This window comes from Chiloscyllium punctatum, chromosome 11 (assembly GCF_047496795.1).
Source record: "Chiloscyllium punctatum isolate Juve2018m chromosome 11, sChiPun1.3, whole genome shotgun sequence".
Classification (NCBI taxonomy): Eukaryota; Metazoa; Chordata; class Chondrichthyes; order Orectolobiformes; family Hemiscylliidae; genus Chiloscyllium; species Chiloscyllium punctatum.
Window position 1 is genome coordinate 115,852,893 of NC_092749.1, and position 21,250 is coordinate 115,874,142.

Below are 21,250 nucleotides of genomic sequence, written 5' to 3' on the forward strand. Positions count from 1 at the left end.
GGATGTCAGTACAATTACAATGTTTAAAAGACATTTGGATAATTACATGAATAGGAAAGGTTTGAAGGGATATAAGCCAAGAGCAGGCAGGTGGGGACTAGGTTAGCTTGGGATAATATTCGGCATGGACTGGTTGGACCAAAGGGTCTATTTCTGTGTTGTATGACTCTATAGACAGTAAATAAATCTCAATAATAAGTTAGAAAGTTCAGAATTTGTTTTTTCTCATAAACTGGTTGTCCATCTCAATGAGATGGCTTTCTGTCATTAATGTCTCAATATTTATATAATAAATTATCACAATTTTAATTAAGTAACCTTGTCTCTGGAATTCCCTTCCTCTGAGTTTTGTAGGCTAGATCATTGAATTAAAGTTAGATATTTCTTACATGGACAACAGAGTGAGGATACTGGTTGGGGGGGAGGGGGGCGGGGGGGCGTTAGTCTAGACGATTATTTTGGTGGTGGTGGGGGAGAGAAGAGAGTGTGAGGGACAGGAAAGTAGAAGAGGCATGATCTTATCAAACGGTGGGGCAGGTTTGAAGGCTGAAATGACCTACTCCTGCTCCACAGTGCTAAATCTTCAGAATGTGAAGTTGGACTATGAGAAATGGACATGTTGATTCTGAACTATTTTAGTATTCATAAAACATTGCCAGATGAAGAAACAAATTTATAGGAATGGCTTCAAACAAGAAAATGCAAATTACAAAATACAATTTATAATACCTTCGTTTTAAAGATTATGTTGACAAAATACAAACACATACCCATAAACAGTACTAACATTTTGAAGAGTCACACTAGACTCGAAATATTAATTTGTTTTTCTTTCAACAAAGACTGCCAGATCTACTGAACATAGGAGAATCTTCCTGATGAAGAGCTTACACTTGAAACATCGATTCTCCTGCTGCTCAGATGCTGTCTGACCTGCTGTGCTTTTCCAGCACCAGACCTACTCAGTATCTCCATCTTTCTCAGTATTTGTTTCAGATTTCCAACATTTTACTTTTTAACCATCAGTGATGCACATTAAGATGCAAATTCAAGTCATTCAAATTGATAAGCTTCTTGGAATTTGTGAAAATAGTAAATTACATCATTTCTGCAAATGTTGAAAAATCCCATGGAAGTGTTCAGCAATTTCCAACTATATTTTCATGTTAAATTTGATGACAAGTTTTGCATTTATGCCCTTCCTCCACCTCAACCAAAAATGTGCTAGGTATTGATATCTGCCAAATCCAGACACTAAATGGAGATCAGGGAAAAGACATGGTGCTGGGGGCATTTTCATTTTTCTGACGTCACAGAACTAGCAAAGCAATCATCATAGCTAAAATTAAGATCAAAGTGTTTTTTCCCCAAAAATTATGCCAATATTTTCACATAGATTGATGGATATGTAGGATTTTGCTGTCATGCATTTGTTTGAAGAGAGTCTAAGTTATAAATTGGTTTTATTGATAAATATGCAGCCGTTAAATAATTGTCACACATTTTGCTTTATGTACAGTTAGAGCTTCCTCCTTTTCATTTAAAAAGAAACACATACTAGAAAATGGTTACATTTTCAATCATTGCCAAGGATGATACTAACCAAGTTTATTCACAGACAAGTCGCACTTGAGGCATTACAGACAAATAGACATAGTTTCTATTTTAAAAAACAATAAACAATTTGGTCTTTTGATCGGAATAAATAAAACAGCAGACACTCTTTCACATAAACCACAGAAAGCACACATGCTTACATAAACTGGAAATTGTTCAGCAATAGAGTGGAAATAATCTGCTGTGTGCCCAGAATTTTAATATAATCTCTGGATTTATTATGTCACTCATTCTAAAATTTAAATAGCTTCAATTTTCCATTCACAAATTAGATTTATTAAACAAAATCCACTTACATTCTTCTTTGAAGACATGAAATATTGCCCTTCATGATGTACAGTACAATGTAATCAAATGATTGATAGTGAACCTCTAAAATTATCAGTGTACACATGATTTGACGAGACAGCATCATTCTCCCTGCTGAAACTGTGCAGGGTAACATTCAGTAATCTCTGATGCAGATAAAATACATTTCATTGCCCTACCATATTCTGACTGATTCCCTCTGTTGTCATGATTACCAGAACTCATTCGAATTGGGTCCATTATCATCTCCCAGGATTTCCTTTGATAGAGAATGGAAAGCATCCTTTTTGGAAGATAGCTACATTTGAGACAGTGCAAATTGCAGAGTCCGAGACATTTCTGTATGTTCAGTAGGATGAATAAGAAAATCTGACCAATAGAACTGACACCTCCTAGGGACTTCTAGAATCCTTTGGACTCTTTATGCTTCTCCCAGATCTGTTACTGGGGACAGGCTCCAACATACACTTTCTCACAGCTTATTAGCATTGCAACATCAATATGTGTGCAAAAAAGATAACCTTTTACAACCCAATAGAAATAGGACTCAACTTTCAACAGTTTTCCTTAAGTATTTTAGGTTAACATTTCAATTCAGGATCCTGCAGCCTGCTCCAGATTCTTATCATTTCTTGAGGATTTCTGCTGTGGACTAATATTAAGTTTTTATATGCACAGGTAACATGTCGATCTTTTTGCATTATATCAAAAGTCCTGAAACCTTTGTGCTTTTCTGGAGCAAGGCCAAGTTTTTTAAGGCACATTCCAGTATACACATCATCAATCGGATAGAGTGTTACTTTATGTGACACATTATAAAGTCTCTTTGCCAAGTATCCAGAGTACAGAAACCCACCCCCACCAGCATAAGGAGGATATACCCCCTCGTATATACTCTCCGGAACATAGTATTTTAACTTTTTCTCTCGATGAGGCCCTGCATTTGTAATAACATCACCAATAAACAGATCTTTGGCTTTGTCCTTATCCAGAGTGTTCAAGTATTCCAGAACCTGCACAGTGTTCACAAAGACATCATCATCTCCTTTAAAAATGTATTGAATATCAGAGCATGATTTGCTTACCCATTCCAGAAATAACACTTCTTTCAGAGTTAGATTAAAGAAGGTGTCCCTGTAATCCCACAAAAGAATATCTTTGTGCTGTTCACTCTCAAATCTTAGCATATCTGAGAGATTAGGAAAATCATCTGCCGGAGATGATTTTCCCAGTAAAAAGATCCTAGCCACTGTCTTATTCCCTGTAATTTCTTCTTTACCCCAAGACTGACGTATGGCCTGCCTTCTATCAAAGTGTGATTCCAGTGACTTTATAGCCAGCAGCAGTACAGGCTTATTCTGGCATTTGGTTGGTTGGTCAATTATTAATGGATAGCTCCTACATCGTAGGTAGGTTAGAAAATCCTTGAAACGATCCGGCAAAGAATCAAAATTACTAATCTCATCCTTTAACTGAGAATTAGGTTCACATGTGTACATTGTTGTCATGTTTATGTTGTCCATCACAGTTCTGTTATATAAAGCAGCAGTAACAGGGTTATATAACTCATCCAGCTTGTGCTGTTCTCGATTCCAGTACGGCTTAATATGAACCAATGGCTTCCAAAAGACACTGTTAGAAATGATGACCTTTTTGCTGGAGTTTCTTTCTTGGTGGCCACTGCGTGAAATCTCTATAACTATATAAATGAAGAAGTTTACCATCATCAAAATCCCCACCAGCTTCGTCCTTTTGCGCCCCACACTCATTTTTCATACCTGTTAAAAGAATAATTGGACAACATTTACCAAACAGACAGAATGAGTCGTTCAGCTTCTTGCCACAGTCAGACTGCTCATACATGAACTGTCAACAAGTAGATCCAGAATCAAATACTGAGGGAGGATCTCAGGCTTCCTAACTTACAGTTATGAGGGAAAAGTAACTGGGTTTCTGATAATTCAAAGTAATTTTAAAAAATGTTTTCTTAGCTCTGGTGATGGAAGGAGCTCCAAACAAAAACACCACAATCCTAAGTGGACATTTGAAGAACAGATTTAAGAGGATGTTGCCGGATTGAAAGAAATGGCGCTATGATAAAAGAGTGGACTGGCTGGGATTGTTCTTGGAAAAGAGGAGAATGACAGGGAGATTTGATTAAGGTGCTCAAAACTGTAATGGGCCTGGATACAGTGGATAGGAAAGGAACAGAAGGATTAACATGAAAATGAAGACACTTATTTTTGCCAGTGGGGGTAGGGGTTATGGAACTAACTGCCTGAAAAGGCAGCAACCTTTGGCTCCTTTAGTTGGTGTCTGGATTCTTGTCATGTGAGGACTACAGATCAAATGTTACAAAGTGGGATTTGGCTGGGTTGTCTTTTTTTTTGGCCAGTGCACACATGATGCAAAAGTGTCTTCTTTCTGTGCTGTAAACATTCTATGTTTCCACAGTTTAAAATTTATTGTTACCTTTCAATCACTAATACATCCACCAGATTCCTGATCCAATTTTACACTTCGAATCAAATCACAAATACCACAGTGAATCCTGCAATGACAGGAATGTGTGAGCACTGCCGATCAAGATGGAAGTGGAATAATGTTGCACCAATATAACTTCACACTAACAATGCAACACAGACATGAAAGAAAAATAATCCAAAAATGAAAATAAAGACAACAACAACAACAACAGTGGCAACAAAAAGTGGAACAATGTAAACCTGTTAAGAAATACAAGCTCCCTAACACTGAGCTAAGGGGGCTGCTCTTCGCTGTCTTTTACTGGGTCAGTACGGACCATGCACATTAATTACTGGAAAAGCCAAGAATGGTGCCTGCAATCAGGTCAACCCCTCCTTCTCATAATCCAGATCTTTCATACCCATAAAATAAAAAGAAAGATGATTTAAATCTGAAACAAAAACAAAGTGCTGGAGAAACACAGCCGGTCTGGCAGCATCTATATAGAGAAAAACAAAATTTACATTTTCAGTTCAGTGATGCTTTGGTAGAACAGTTCTGATGAAGGATCATGGGGAACAAAATGCTAACTGGTTTCTCTCTACAGATGCGGTCAAACCTGCTGGGTTTCTCCAGCACTCTTTTCATTTCAAACCCACGACTTAAATCACCTAGAAGGACAGCAGATGCATGGTACAAACAACGGAATTTCAGCAGCATGGGAAGAGTGACTGCCCTTGATATCATGGCCGTATCTGATCCAGTGAGACATCAATAAAACTGGTGTCAATGGGAATCAAAGGAGAAACTCTGTTAGTTGGAGTCATAACTAGCACACAGGAAGATGGTTGTGGATGATGGAGGTCAGTCACCTCAGCTCCAGGCCATCACCTCAGGGTAGTGTCCTAGGCCCAACAATCTTCAGCTGCACCAATAATCTTCCTTCCAACGCAAGGTCAGAAGTGGGAATGTTTGAAGATGGTTGCACAACGTTCAGCACTATTCACAATTCCTCATACACAAACAGCCCATGCCCAGAATTCAGCAAGACCTGAACAATATCCAGGCTTGGAGTGAGAGATAACAGTAATGTTCATGCAACCCAACTGCCGAGCAAAGTTCACCTCAAACAAGAGAACACCAACAATTGCCCCTTCATTTTCAAAGGTATTACCATCGTTGAATCTCCCACTATTAACACCTTGGGAGATTGCCACGGATTTGAAAGTGAACTGGACTCACCATATGATTACTGCGATTACAATAGGTCAAAACTGGGAATTCTGCTCTAACTCATCTCCTAGCCTCTAGAGCCAGTCTACTGACTAAAAGGCACATGAAAGGAGTGTGATGGAACATCTCCAATTAAGCTCAACACCATCCATGACAAAATTGCCGATTTAATCAGTATTTCATCCATCAACTTAAAATACACAAGAGTTCTTATAATACGTTATGAAATCAGTTTGTAGTAAGGCTGAGATCTAGTATTGTATGATGAGGCAGGGTTAATTAGCTAGTGTTAGGCTAAATGTTAGTAACAGCAAAAGATCCACTGGGGAATACTGGGGACATCATAGGACACAGAACATTACAGTGCAATAGAGGTCCTTCGGCTCTAGATGTTGTGCTGCCCTGTGAAACCAATCTGAAGCCGATCTACCCTACACTACTCATTCTTGTCCATATGCCTATCCAATGACCATTTAAATGCCTGTAAAGTTGGTGAGTCTACTACTGTTTCAGGCAGTGCGTTACACGCCCCTACTACGGAGTAAAGATGATATCTCTGACATCTATCCTGTATCAATCACCACTCAATTTGAAGCTATGCCCCCTCATGCTAACTACCACCATCCTAGGAAAAAGGGTCTCACTGTCCACCTGATTTAATCTTCTGATTACCTTATGTGTTTCAATTAAGTCACCTCTCAATCTTCTTTTCTCTAATGAAAATAGCCTCAAGTCCCTCAACCTTTTCTCATAAGGCCTCCCTTCCATATCAGGCAACATCCTAGTAAATCTCTGAACCCTTTCCAAAGCTTCCACATCCTTCCTATAATGTGGTGACCAGAACTGCACGCAATACTCCAAGTGCGGCCACACCAGAATTTTGTACAGCTGCAGCATGACCTCAAACTTGAAAGGGTTCAGAAAAGATTTACAAGGATGTTGCCAGGGTTGGAGGATTTGAGCTATAGGGAGAGGCCGAACAGGCTGGGACTGTTTTCCCTGGAGCGTCAGAGGGCGGAGGGGTGACCTTATAGAGGTTTACAAAATTATGAAGGGCACGGATAGGGTAAATAGGCAAAATCTTTTCCCGGAGGTTGGGGAGTCCAGAACTAGAGGGTTTAGGGTGAGGCGGGAAAAAGATATAAAAGAGACCTAAGGGGCAACTTTTTCACACAGAGGGTGGTACGGGTGTGGAATGAGCTGCTAGAGGAAGCGGAGGAGGCTGGTACAATTGCAACATTCAAGAGGCATTTGGATGGGTGTATGAATAGGAAGGATTTGGAGGGATATGGGTCAGGCGCTGGCAGGTGGGACTAGATTGGATTGGGATATTTGGTCAGCATGGATGGGTTGGACCGAAGGGTCTGTTTCCATGCTGTACATCTCGATGCCTCAAGGGTGCCGAAACCCAATCCCACCACCAATAAAAGCTAACACACCAATAAAAAAGTTAACACATCATAAGCCTTCTTAACAACCCTATCAACCTGGGTGGCAAATTTGAGGGATCTCTGTACACGGTCACTCAAGATCTCTCTGCTCATCTACACTACAAAGAATCTTACCATTTGCCCAGTCGTCTGCATTCCTATTACTCCTTCCAAGTGAATCACCTCACACTTTTCTGCATTAAACTCCATTTGCCAGCTCTCAGCCCATCTATGTTCCTCTGTAATCTGCTACATCCTTCGGCACTATCTACAACTGCACCGACCTTAGTGTCAGCCACAAATGTACTAACCCATCCTTCTATGCCCCTATCCAGGTTGTTTATGAAAATGACAAACAGCAGTGGACCCAAAACAAATCCACTGATTTACTACAATTAGTAACCAAACTCCAGGATGAACATTTCCCATCAACTACCACCCTCTGTCTTCTTTCAGCTAACCAATGTCTGATCCAAACCGCTAAATCATCCTCAATCCCATGCCCCAGTATTTTGTGCAGTAGCCTACCATGGAGGACCTTATCGAATGCCTTACTAAAATCCACATACACCACATCCATCACTTTACCCTCAGCCACCTGTTTGGTCACCTTCTCTAAGAACTCAATAAGGTTTGTGAGGCACTATCTACCCTTCACAAAACCGTGTTGACTACCCTAATCAAAATATTCCTTTTGAGATGATTATAAATCCTCTCTCTTATAACCCTTTCCAACACTTTACCCACAACCAAAGTAAGGCTCACTGGTCTACAATTACCAGGGTTGTCTCCACTCCTCTTCTTGAACAATGGGACAACATTTGCTATCCTCCAGTCTTCTGGCACTATTCCTGTAGACAATAATGACAAAGATCAAAGCCAAAGGCTCGGCAATCTCCTCCCTGGCTTCCCAGCGAATCTTAGGATAAATCCTATCCGGCCCAGGGGACTTATCTATTTTCACTTTGCGAATTTCTAATACCTCCTCCTTGTGAAGCTCAATCCCATCTAGTCTAGTAGCCTGTTCCTCAGTATTCTCCTCAACAACAGTCTTTTTCCAGTATGAATACTGATGAAAAATATTCGTTTAGTGCTTCCTCTATCTCCTCTGACTCCACGCACAACTTCCCACTACTATCCTTGATTGGCCCTAATCTTCTAGAGTCATTCTTTTATCCTTTATTTACCCATTGAATGCCTTCGGGTTTTCCTTGATCCTATCCACCAACATCTTCTCATGACCCCATCTCATCTTAGCTCTCTCTTTAGGTCTTTCCTGGCTGCCTTGTAACTCTCAATCACCCTAACTGAGCCTTCACATCTCATCCACACATTAGCATTCTGCTTCCTCTTGACAAGGAATTCAACTTCCTTAGTAAGCCACGGCTCCTGTGCTCGATAACTTTCTCCATATCTGACTGGTACACAGGTACATTATCAAGGACCCACAGTAGCTGTTCCTTGAATAAGCTCCACATTTCTATTGTGCCATGTCCTGCAGTTTCCTTCCCCATCCTATGCATCCTAAATCTTGCCTAATCGCATCATAATAGTCTTTCCCCCAGCTGTAGCTCTTGCCCTCCAGTTTATACCTATCACTTACCATCATTAAATTAAACATAACTGAATTGTGGTCACTATCAGCAAAGTGCTCACCTACCTCCAAATCGAACACCTGGCCGGCTGAATTGCATGTTAGGTTTGAATACCCCAATCTCAGTAATGTTAAATCTAAATAAAGCCAAATAGATATGCACCAGGGGGAAACTGGCCAAGCTTCAATGGGCAAATTAAATAAAGGTTTTCAGTAAATGAACAGTGGAAAATATGAAAGAAATAATCCAAAGTGTCCCACAATTTACACTCCAGTTAAAAGTAAAAGCTCCATAAAAAAGCCCCATTGCAGCACAATCAGGAAATTAAAGACAGTACAGAGGAACCTCGGTTATCTGGCAGTCAATTATCTGAACATCAGACTATCCGGCAAGATCTCAAGGTCCCGCTGCTTAGCTAAACTGTGTTATCTGGCATTCAGTTATCCGGAATTTGATTAACCCAACGAAATACTCCTCGCCCGTGTCCTTTGGATAGTCGAGGTTCCTATGCATTATGTTAAAAGAAGATCAAGATTGCATGAAAAACTGTTGGAAGTCAGAGGATTGAGAACACTAGCAATGGGTTACCAAAAAATTGATTAAAAAGAAAATGGCAATAAACTAATCAGAAATATAACAACAAATGGTAAGGGGTTTTTATAGGGATATGATATAGGTGAGTATCTAAAGTAAACATAAATGTAAACAAAGACAGGAGCCATTGTCATGGGGAATGCGGAAAAAGGGAGAAACACAATGAATATTTTGTATTTATCCTCACAGATTCATAACCAGAAATAAATAGTAACTTCGCAGTTTAAAAGTGAGGAAATTAACATCAATAGAGAAACATATTGGAGTAACTCAAGGAACAAAAGTCCAACAAACCTCTGAGACCTAATGGCCGACACTTTATGGTTCTAAAAGAGATAGCTGCAAGGCCAGCTATAATTTTCTAGACCTCTTCAGTTTCAAGAATGATCTTATCAGATTAAAAAGTTGACAAATGCCTGCTTTTCAAGGAGGTAAAAGAAAGATCAGTTATCCTGATATCAATTTTTGGGAAAATGCTGGCAGTTATTATGAAAGAAGTCTTAACAATGCATTTGGAAAAGGATAGATGATTAAAATAAATCACAGTTATCCTGTTCAAAATTTTTCAGAATGTGACTGGTACAGCAAATAAAGGAATACCAGTATATATGACTGCCAAAAGTCATTCAAGGAGGTGCTAGAAAAATTAATAAGCAAAAAAGACTTGTGAAGTTGCATGAGCATGGTTAGAGATTGATTAAGACAGAAAGCAGAGAGTGGACATAAATGGTAGTTTGTTTTGAGTTTGCAGGCAGCAATTAGAGGAACTTTACAAGAATTGGTTCTGATGCCTCAGCTAATTACAATCTATATGAATGACTTAGATTAGGAGCCTGAGAGCAAGGTACCTAAGTTTGCTGTTGATACAACATTAGGTGGAAAGGTAAGCTGTGGGAGAACACAGACCCTGCAAAGAGATATAGACAGATTAAGTGAGTGGTCAACAAGATGGCAGATGGGGTATGTTATAGATAAGGGTAAAATTATTCAGTTTTAAGTGATTTTAAGAAACGAAAAGTAGAATTTTTTTGAAAGGGTATAAAACTTAAATATTGATATTCAACGGGATGGGTATGCTTGAAGAATGCAAAAGGTTAGCATGCAGTGCAATGAGTAAATAAGGAGGTAAACAGCAGGTCAGCCTTTCTTAAAAGATAATTGGAGTACATTAACAAAGAAGTTCTGATGCAACTGCAGGGTTTTGGTAAGACCACAAATGGAATACTGTGTGCAATTTTAGTTTTTGCATTTAAGAAAGGCTACAATAGCAATAGAAGTAATGCTGGGAGGTTTAACTAAATTGGTCCCTGGGATACGAGTATTACACTTTGATTAGAGGCTGAGTAAAGTTGTTCTATATTCTCAAGTTCAGAAGAATAAGAGATTATTTAGTTGAAATATATAAAACTCTGAAGCGGTTCGATAGAGTTGATGCTAAGAGATTGCTTCTGCATCTAAAAGATGGGAACACAGTCTCAGGATAAGGGGATAACTGTTTAGGACTGAGAGAAAGAAGTTCTTCACTCAAAGGGTTAGCAATCTTTGGAATTCTCTTTCCAAGGGACTGTGGATATGCCATCAATTAATATATTTAAGGCTAGATCAGATAGATTTTAGTCTCTTTGGACTTCAATGATATGGGGAGTACGTGGGAAAGTGCAGCTCATATCAAGATCAGCCATGATATACTGATGGCAGAACACACTCAACAGGCTGTATGGTCTATGTCTTTTCCTATTTCTTCCGATGACTCCCTCCATCACTAATTCTCACTTACAGCAGTGTGTACCATCTCATCTACAAGATGCAGTGCAGCAACTCACCAAGGTTCTTTAGGCAGCACCTTCCAAAACTAAGACGTCCATTATCTCGAAGGCCAAGAGCAGCATTATATGGGAACATGACTAATCCTGGGTACTCCTCCAAGTCATCCATATCCTGGTTGGAAAATATATCACTGTTTCTTTACTGTTGCTGGGTCAAAAATCTTTAAACTCTTTTCCCAACAATGCTGTGGACATCCCTACATCAAATGGACAGCAGTGGTTCAAGACGACAGCTCATTCCCACCTTCTTAAGGGTGACTCAGGATGGGCAATAAATGCTGGCCTAACCAGTGATGCCTACATCCATAAGTTTTAAAAAAAGAGCTTTCTATTTGAACACAGCAGATGCTCTAACATTCGGTTTGTATAATCTGGCATTTTAGAACATAGAACAGTGCAGCACAGTACAGGCCCTTCAGCTCACAATGTTGTGCCGAACACTTAAGATCAACTTAACCTACACACCCTTCAATTTACTGCTGTCCATGTGCTTGCTCAGCAGTCACTTAAACGTCCCTAATGTCTCTGACTCTACCTCTACCACTGGCAGTGCATTCAATGCACCCACCACACTCTGCGTAAAGAACCTCTGACATCTCCCCTACATTTTGCTCCAATCATCTTAAAATTATGACTCTTCGTGACAGCCATTTCTGCTCTGGAGAAAATGTCTCTGGCTCTCCCACTCTATCTATGCCTCTCATTACCTTGTACACATCTATCAAGTCACCTTTCTTCCTCCTCCTCTCCAGTGTGAAATGCCCTAGTACACTCAACCTCTCTTCATAAGACAAGCCCTCTATTCCAGGCAGCATCCCGGTAAATCTTCTCTGCATCCTTTACAAAGCATCTATATCCCTCCTATAATGATACGTCCAGAACAGGACACAATATTCCAAGTGTGTTTGAAACAAGGTCTTACAGAGCTGCAGAAAAACCTCTCAGTTCTTCAACTCAGTCCCCCTGTTAAAGCCAAAACACTGTACGGCTTCTTAACAACCCATCAACTTGGCTGGTAACTTTGAGAGATCTATGTACATAGACGCCAAGATCCTGCTGTTCCTCCACACTGCCAAGAATCCTATCTTTAACCCTGCATCAGCATTCAAATTCGACCTTCCAAAACTAATCACTTAGGATTTATCTAGGTTGAACTCCATCTGCCACTTCTCAGCCCAGCTCTGCATCCTGCCAACATCATTTTGGAGCCTGCAACAGCCCTTGACACTATCTACAACACCACTGACCTTTGTGTCATTGGCAAACTTACTTACCTACCCTTCCACTTCATCCAAGTCATTTATAAAATAACTACAAAAAGCAGAGGCCCAAGAACAGATCCCTGTGGGACACCAGTCTACCTCCAGGTGGAATACTTTCCATCCACTACCACTGGCTGTCTTTCAGCTAGCCAATTCAGTATCCAGACAGCCAAGTTTTCCCTGTATCCCATACCTTCTAACTTAATGAGCTTGCAATGGGGAGCCTTATCCAAGGATTTATTGAAATCCATACACAAGTCAGATATAACAAGTAAATTCATCGAACAAGTTGGACTGGCAGTATTTCGCTCAGATAACAGATTATTTGGATAATCAATTTGACCTTAAACAAGGGAAGCCACACTAATCTAATGTTGTGATCTCCCAGAGAGTTTGCTTGAATCTATCGTTTTGATGAGACTGCTACTTAAACTAATCTTTGCATTCTGCAAATTGCAGGTTAAACTGAGAAGGACTAAACCTTTACCATCACATAAATACATTAAATGCCAGCATTAAGGAAGATCCTGAACAGCTTCTCCAATCACAAGAGCATTTGTCAGTTTCCACTGAACTCAGTGCCACGATAGAAAGACAGAAGACCTATCTCATGCAGGTGTTTATTTTCTCTGCCATTTTTTCCACGAAGGGCCTGGTAGAGTGATGTGAATAAAGCACATACTTTTGCATAGGGCTGTGGAAATAAACCCTACATTAAAAAAAAACAGTTGCTGCTGCTTGAGGTGCTTGTGTTTCTTTGTTTTTGCCAGTGTTTTCACACGTTCTTCAGGACAGGTAATCCGAATTCACTTACCTCTTTGCTGTAATGTTTGTAATGGGACTTTGAGATCTTGTTTGGATAATCCAAAATTTGGATAATTAATATTCGGGTAATTGAAGTTCCTCTGTACACCACATCCACTGTTTGACCTTTGTCAACTTGTCTCATCATGTCCTCAAAGAACTCAATAAGGCTTGTGAGGCATGACCTGCCCCTCAAAGCCATGCTGACTTATCGTTAATCAAACTATGTTTTTCCAAATAGTCATAAATCCTATCTCTCAGAATCCTTTCCAGTACCTTGATTACCACAGATGTAAGATGTAGTCCCAATGATTTCCCTATTTTCTTTCTTGAACAGAGGAACAACATTTGACTCCCTCCAATCAGCCAATACTACTCCCGTGGAGAGTGAGGATGCAAAGATCATCACCAGAGGCACAGCAATGTCATTTCTTACATCCCATAGTAACCGTGGATATATCTGGTCCTGCCCTGGAGACTTCTCGATCTTGATGCTTCCTATAATTTCCAGTACATCCACTTTCTTAATAACAATCTGTTCAAGCCTATTAACCTGGTCCATGGTATTTTCACTATTAACAAGTTCCCTCTCTCTAGTGGATACTGAATACTGAAGCAAAAAAACTCATTTAGGGCCTCCCCTACCTCTTGACACTCCATGCACAAGTTCCCTCTGTTATCCCTGATCGTCGCTCAGATCGTTTTCTTATTCCTCACGCATGTGTAGAAAGCCTTTGGGTTTTCCCTAATCCTTCCCACCAAGGCTTTCTCATGCCCCCCCTGAGCTTTCCTCAGTCCATTTATGAGTTCTGTCCTAGCTACCCTGAATTCCTCTAAAACTGTGCCAGATCCTTGCTTCCTCAACTTTAAGGAAGCTTCCTTCTTCCTCTTGACTAGAAGGAGGCTTCCTTCTTCCTGGTTGCCTGCCTCACTGGGACAAAGTAATGCAACACTCGCTCTTAGGAAATAAGGCATGGCAAGTGACCGAGGTGTCAGCGGGGGAGGACTTTGGTGCCAGCGACCATAATTCCATTAGTTTTAAAATAGTGATGGAAAAGGATAGACCAGATCTAAATTGGAGAAAAGCCAATTTTGACAGTATGAGGCAAGAACTTTTGAAAGTGGTTTGGGGGCAGATGTTCGCAGGTAAAGGGACAGCTGGAAAACAGGAACCCTTCAGAAATGCGATAATGAAAGTCCAGAGAAAGTATATTCCTGTTATGGTGAAAGGAAAGGCTGGTAAGGTGTAGGCAATGCTGGATAACTAAAGAAAGTGAGGGTTTGGTTAAGACAAAGAAGGAAGCATAAGTCAGGTACAGACAGGATAGATCAGATAGAAATAGAAGAGTGTAAAGGCAGTATGAGTATACTTAAGAAGGAAATCAGGAGGGCAAAAAGGGGACATGAGATAGCTTTGGCAAATAGAGTTAAGGAGAATCCAAAGGGTTTTTACAAATACGTCAAGGACAAAAGGGTAATTCAGGACAAAATAGGGCGCCTCAAAGATCAGCAAGGTGGCCTTTGTGTGGAGCCGCAGAAAATGGGGAAAGATACTAAACGAGTATTTTGCATCAGTATTTACTGTGGAAAAGGACATGGAAGATACAGAATGCAGGGAAATAGATGGTGACATCTTGAAAAATGTCCCTATTACAGAGGAGGAAGTGCTGGATGTTTTGAAACGCAATAAAGTGGATAAATCCCCAGGACCTGATCAGGTGTACCCTAGAACTCTGTGGGAAGCTAGGGAGTGATTGCTGGGCCTCTTGCTGAGATATTTGTATCATCGATAGTCACTGGTGAGGTGCCGGAAGACTGGAGGTGGGTTAACGTGGTGCCACTGTTTAAGAAGGGTGGTAAGGACAAGCTAGGGAATTATACACCAGTGAGCCTGATGTCGGTGGTGGGCAAGTTGCTGGAGGGAATCCTGAGGGACAGGATGTACATATATTTGGAAAGGCAAGGACTGATTAGGGATAGTCAACATGGCTTTGTGCGTGGGAAATCATGTCTCACAAGCTTAATTGAGTTTGTTTGAAGAAGTAACAAAGAGGATAGATGAGTGCAGAGGGGTGGATGTGATCTATATGGAGTTCAATAAGGCATTCAATAAGATTCTCCATGGGAGACTGGGATACAGAACTGGCTCAAAGATAGAAGACAGAGGGTGGTAGTTTATTTTTCAGACTGGAGGACTGTGATCAGTGGAGTGCCACAAGGATCGGTGCTGGGTCCACTACTTTTCATCATTTATATAGATGATTTGGACGCGAGCATAAGAGGTACAAGTTAGTAAGTTTGCAGATGACACCAAAATTGGAGGTGTAGTGGACAGCGAAGAGGGTTACTCAGATTACAACAGGATCTGGACCAGATGGGCCAATGGCCTGAGAAGTGGCAGATGGAGATTAATTCAGATAAATGCGAGGTGCTGCATTTTGGGAAAGCAAATCTTAGCAGGACTTATACACTTAATGGAAAGGTCCTAGGGAGTGTTGCTGAACAAAGACACCTTTGAGTGCAGGTTCATAGCTCCTTGAAAGTGGAGTCGCAGGTAGATAGGATATTGAAGGCGGCGTTTGGAATGCTTTCCTTTATTGGTCAGAGTATCAAGTACAGGAGTTGGGAGGTCACTTTGCAGCTGTACAGGACATTGGTTAGGCCACTTTTGGAATATTGCGTGCAGTTCTGGTTTCCTTCCTATGGGAAGGATGTTGTGCAACTTGAAAGGGTTCAGAAAAGATTTACAAGGATGTTGTCAGGCTTGGAGGATTTGAACTAGAGGGAGAGTTTGAATAAGCTAGGGCTATTTTCCCTGGAGTGTCGGAGGCTGAGGGGTGACCCTGCAGCGGTTTATAAAATCATGAGGGGTATGAATAGGATAAATAGACAAAATCTCTTCCCTAGAGTGGGGTAGTCTAGAACTAGAACATAGGTTAGGGTGAGAGGGGAAAGACATATAAAAGACCTAAGAAACAACTTTTTCACACAGAGGCTTGTATGTGTATGGAATGAGCTGCCAGAGGAAGTGGAGGGAAGCTGGTACAGTTATAGTCAGTCATAGTCATAGAGATGTACAGTATGGAAACAGACCCTTCAGTCCAATCCATCCATGCCGACCAGATACCCCAACCCAATCTAGTCCCACCTGTCAGCACCCGGCCTATATCCCTCCAAACCTTTCCTATTCATATACCCATCCAAATGCCTCTTAAATGTTGCAATTATACCAGCCTCCACCAGCTCATTCCATACACATACCACCCTCTGTGAAAACGTTGCCCCGTAGGTCTCTTTTATATCTTTCCCCTCTCACCTTAAACCTATGCCCTCTAGTTCTGGATCCCCTGACCCCAGGGAAAAGACTTTGCCTATTTACCCTATCCATGCCCCTCAATTTTTTCAACCTCTTTTAGGTCTCCCCTTGGCCTCTAACAGTCCACAAGAAAACAGCCCCAGCATGTTCAACCTCTCCCTGTAGCTCAGATCCTCCAACCCTGGCAACATCCTTGTAAATCTTTTCTGAACCCTCAAGTTTCACAACATCTTTCCGATAGGAAGGAGACAAGAATTGCACGCAATATTCCAACAGTGGTCTAACCAATGTCCTGTACAGCTGCAACATGACCTGGCATCTGGATGGGTATATGAATAGGAAGGGTTTGGAGGGATATGGGCCAGGAACTGGCAGGTGGGTCTAGATTGGGCTGGGATATCTGGTCGGCATGTTCGAGTTGGACTGAAGGATCTGTTTCCGTGCTGTACATTTCTATGGCTCTAAGTGTTCCTTAAACAGCCTCCAAATTTCTGTTGTGCATTTCCATAAAACTGCTCCCAATACATATTCCACAACTCCTGTCTAATAGTAATATAATTTCCCCTCCCCCAATTAAATACCTTTCTGTCTGCTCCTATCCCTCACCATGCCTCTCGTAAAGGTGAAGTGGTTGTGGTCACCATCACCAAAGTGCTCTCCCACTGACAGACCTGACCCCTGACCTGCCTCACTGCGCAACGCCAAATCCAATATGGCCTCCCCCCTTGTCGGCCTATCTACATGTTGAGTCAGGAGTCCATCCTGGGCACACCTGACAAAAGCTGGCTCCATCCAGACTATCTGCACTAAAGAGGTTCCAATCAATATTGGGAAATATTTTCCTTGATAATATGTTTTAGAATTCAAATCAGAACATTCAAAAGAAAATTCAAAGCTACTGTGTGGTATTGTAATAGAAAAGTGGCATTTATAACAATTGGTGAAATGCTGCTTACACAACTGGACTGAAACATGAGCAGGGACATATGGGTGCAGATTTTCAAGCTTAACATTTTCCATCTTAATGACAATATTCTGATTCCAAGCAGTGTTAAGATGTCTTTTAACCAAGGGCAAAAAAACGACCAGACTGACAGTGACATTTTACTTGAACTATTATAAAATTGCCATCAGTTTCTGTCCCATTCACATCATGTTTGTAAGAATTGCGTTTTTAAATTATGTTGTTTGCTCTCCAAATTTTAGGTATGTATTTTGTAAATAGTTGTATTGGATTTTGATGAACACAAAGTTAACTGCTGCTATGTGAAGAGTTGTTCACATTGGTTAGACATAAATAAAGGAGGTGACATAATGATTAACGTGTCGTATAAAACTGGACATTTGGAAACAAAGACTAGGAAGTTAGAACAATTCAGAATGATTACATAGAAATTGAAAGAATTTAAAATGATTGAGTCTGTCTGGAATATACAGTGCAATAATAAGACAAGAAAAGGATGAATCTCAGAAGTGTCGAAGTAATAGGATAACAATTACAGAGGATCTTGACCATCGCAACATTCAGAGGGACAAACAAAATATGAAGAGCTTAGAGGGGCAGATTTCTTAAAATGTGTCCAGAAGAGATTTTCATATTAGCACATAGAATGTCCTATAAGACAGGTGACGGTGCTGGACCTAATTCTAGGAAACAGATCTAGGCAAATGGAAGTACGATCAGTGAGCGACCATAATTAGGTGGAGTTTAGGTAGTTGTGGAAAAGAACAAAGTTGAACTGGGAATAACTTCTGAATTGGAGAAATGTTGATTTTGATAAAGTAAGATAGCATCTGACCAAAGTGGATTGGGAACAGTGACTTGTTGGAAAATCAGAAAAAAAAGGAAATAATGAGGGGGGCAGGGCCAACATGTTCCTGTGAACGTGAAGAGTGGGATCAACAAGTCAAGTGAACTCTGGATTTTGAGAAATGTACAGTATTGGATAAGGAAATAAAAAAGGAAGCTTATGGTGGCTCAAAACACGAGAAGCCTGAAACACTACGTTAACTTTTGGCCGCCTCATAATAGTAAGAATGTGGAAGTTTGAGAGAGGGTGCAGAGGAGATTTACCAGGATATTGCCTGGACTGGAGGGCATGTGTTATGAAGAAAAGTTGAGAGAACTAGAGCTTTTCTCATTAGAGCAAAGGAGGATGAGAGGTGACCTGATAGAGATGTACAAGATGAGAGAGGCATAGATAGAGTGGATAGCCAGAGACTTTTTCCTGGGGTTGAAATGGCTATCACAAGGGGGCATAATTTTAAGGTGATTGGAGGAAGGTTTAGGGAAGATGTCAGAGGTAGGTTCTTTACTCAGAGTGGTGGGTGCGTGGAATGCACTGCCAGCAGTGGTAGTAGACTCAGATATCTTACAGACATTTAAGCAACTCTTGGACAGGCACATGGAAGATATGTACACTTCATTGTACTAGGTTAGTTTGACCTTAGGGTAGGATAAAAGATCGACACAACATTGAAGGCCAAAGGGCCTGTACTGTGCTGTACTGTTCTATCTTCTGATGTAAAGGGGTTATGGAAAAAATATTAGGAAAACAAATAAGAGACATAAAACAAAACACTATGGAGTAAAATAAAGGAAAATCTAAAGTTGCTTTCTAAGTACATTAAGGGTAACCGGGTAATGAAGGAACAAGTAGGGTCCATTAGCACAGCAGCAGTGTGCCCAGATCTTGGCCTGAATGCCCAACGCATAGTCATAGCCATAGAAGTGTGTTGCAAAACACCCAAAGAGGTTAAAATAAAAAAAATCAATTCAGACTTCAAATCATCAAACTTTGTTCATTATAGTTTGGAATGTACCTAATGATTGAGTAGTTATGTCAATAGGTCATTGATATGAATGGAGAATTTATCATATGGATTGTTTTAGGAATAATGTGTCAAATGCTTTTTAGCAAATATGGAAGAAGAAATCCTGAATATTTGAGCTCGAGACTTACAAAGAGTGCTTTCTGAAATACAGCAAACAGTTGCACAAATTCACAGGAAAAAGTAATCAGACCCAGAACTAGCACTGATCGGTTCTAAGAGTAAAGGTCTTATGTAACTTCTAAATTGTTGTCCAGTTGCTAAGCTTTGTTTTATTGTTTTACTAATTCATAAATTACCTTAAATTTACTACCAAAACTATTGTCCGCCAACCATTTGGCTGGTTAAGAACCCAGGACCGAAGGGTCTGTTTCCATGCTGTACATCTCTAGGACTCTAAGTGAATTCTCAGGTATCTTCCAGACCTTAAACATTTACCTTAATTCACCCAATTTTACTTCTCTTCCCTCTTTAGCTATTAGCTTGCATTTGGTATATAATTCCACAGGTACCTTCCACACATGGGCATCAAAGCTAAGCAGCTCATCTAATGTCGAGTGAAAATAATTTCGACAAGCCACAATCACCCAGAGAGAGGGAGGATAGGGTCATGAAAGAGTGCGAAGGGCGAGGTATGAGGCATATAACACAAGTCAGAAAGGGGAAGGGTTGGTTGAGCATCAATGGTAGGGCCAGGCAAGTGCTAGGGTGGTGGAATGTGACTAGGAGAGGGAAGAGGAGAATGAGAGGAATGATGGGTTGGCATCACCAAAACCTATCCTAATCTTCCACATACCTCTTCAGGTTTCAAAGGATTGGAAACACATTTAATTTTCAGAGGTCAATTTTACCCTTACAGATTTGGAATTTTAAAAGCCAGATTTAAAATTGCATATCAGCCATGATGAAATGGCAGAGCAGACTTAATGAGCCACATAACCTAAGTCTGCTCCTTTATCTTGTGGTCTAAGTGAGATCCATTCATCACTCAAAGTACCTTGGTTTTCCAATTCAGTTATTCCATGTACAACATTTACCTACATTCTAACAGGATTACACAGCATGGAATGTCTCCAGGCTTAAAAATAAACTTAGAAAATAATCATGCTGTAATAATTGAAGAGAATGGTGTATATTACAATGACCTACATACTAACTCAAAATGCTTTACAGGAAACAAAAAATCTCATCAACAATGAACACGTATGTAAAACTGCAGCAGGGAGAGGGAGGAAAATCATTTCAAACCCTTCTGTGGGTTGCAAAAGTGACAGTACGTATGCAATCAAGTTCAAGAAATAAAAAGTGCAATTATTCCGAAAGGCTGATCCAGAGTGAAGGCTCAGAACATTAGCAGCAGAAACAAAATACAGTTGTGTGTTCACAGCTCTTGAGACAAGCAGCCCAATAACCAGGAGCTCGTAACTACATTACCTCTGGTGAATGGTCCACTCTGCAATGAATGAAGGTTCCAGCCACATTTCTCAAGGCAGCTCAGTCCAGTGGTAAATGATGATAAAGTTGTCGATTGGCACTACTGCACCAGGTTCTTAAGAATCTCCAAAGGATTTCCACAGAAATTGACTAGTGTTCAATAAAAAGGACTATGCTTTCTCCTTATCAGCTCAATCTGTTAAAGTTTCACACTGAATTACATGTAAGTATGTAACTGCACAGTTCAGAAATCAGACTCATTAGAATATCTCTTCTCACTTCACCAACCCCTTTTTTTTCCCCCAAAGCAGGAGCAGGGCAGGGGGATCACTAGAACACCTACAGGAGGTGTTCTGCTTGCTGTCAACACAAAAGAATGGGATTTCCTTCCATATGATGGTAATATATTCTGTGCAGTGTATTCCAAGAATTTTCTGTATCTGAAACAAACCAAACAATTTGTATTTATAAAGTAGTTTTGATGCAAGAAAAATCTCAAAGCTCTTCATGCGAGCATTTAAAACAAAGTATG

General features: G+C 40.5%; 1 protein-coding gene across 9 annotated transcripts in view; it reads right to left on the bottom strand.

Annotated features, from left to right (window-relative positions):
- Positions 1 to 1,446: 1,446 nt before the first annotated feature.
- The window catches only part of b3gnt2b (UDP-GlcNAc:betaGal beta-1,3-N-acetylglucosaminyltransferase 2b), a 47,240-nt gene continuing 27,436 nt past the window's right edge, over positions 1,447 to 21,250 (bottom strand). For 7 of the 9 annotated variants that reach the window (XM_072581605.1, XM_072581602.1, XM_072581606.1 and 4 more), the window contains 2 exons: positions 20,719 to 21,158; positions 1,447 to 3,704 (listed from right to left, as the gene is read on the bottom strand). In XM_072581605.1, coding sequence (XP_072437706.1) covers positions 2,508 to 3,695 — 1,188 coding nt within the window. In that variant the 5' untranslated portion in view covers positions 3,696 to 3,704; positions 20,719 to 21,158 and the 3' untranslated portion in view covers positions 1,447 to 2,507. Of the gene's footprint in view, positions 3,705 to 4,398; positions 4,478 to 11,067; positions 15,845 to 20,718; positions 21,159 to 21,250 lie in introns of those variants that run through there. The other 2 variants (XM_072581608.1, XM_072581609.1) reach the window with 2 other exon arrangements.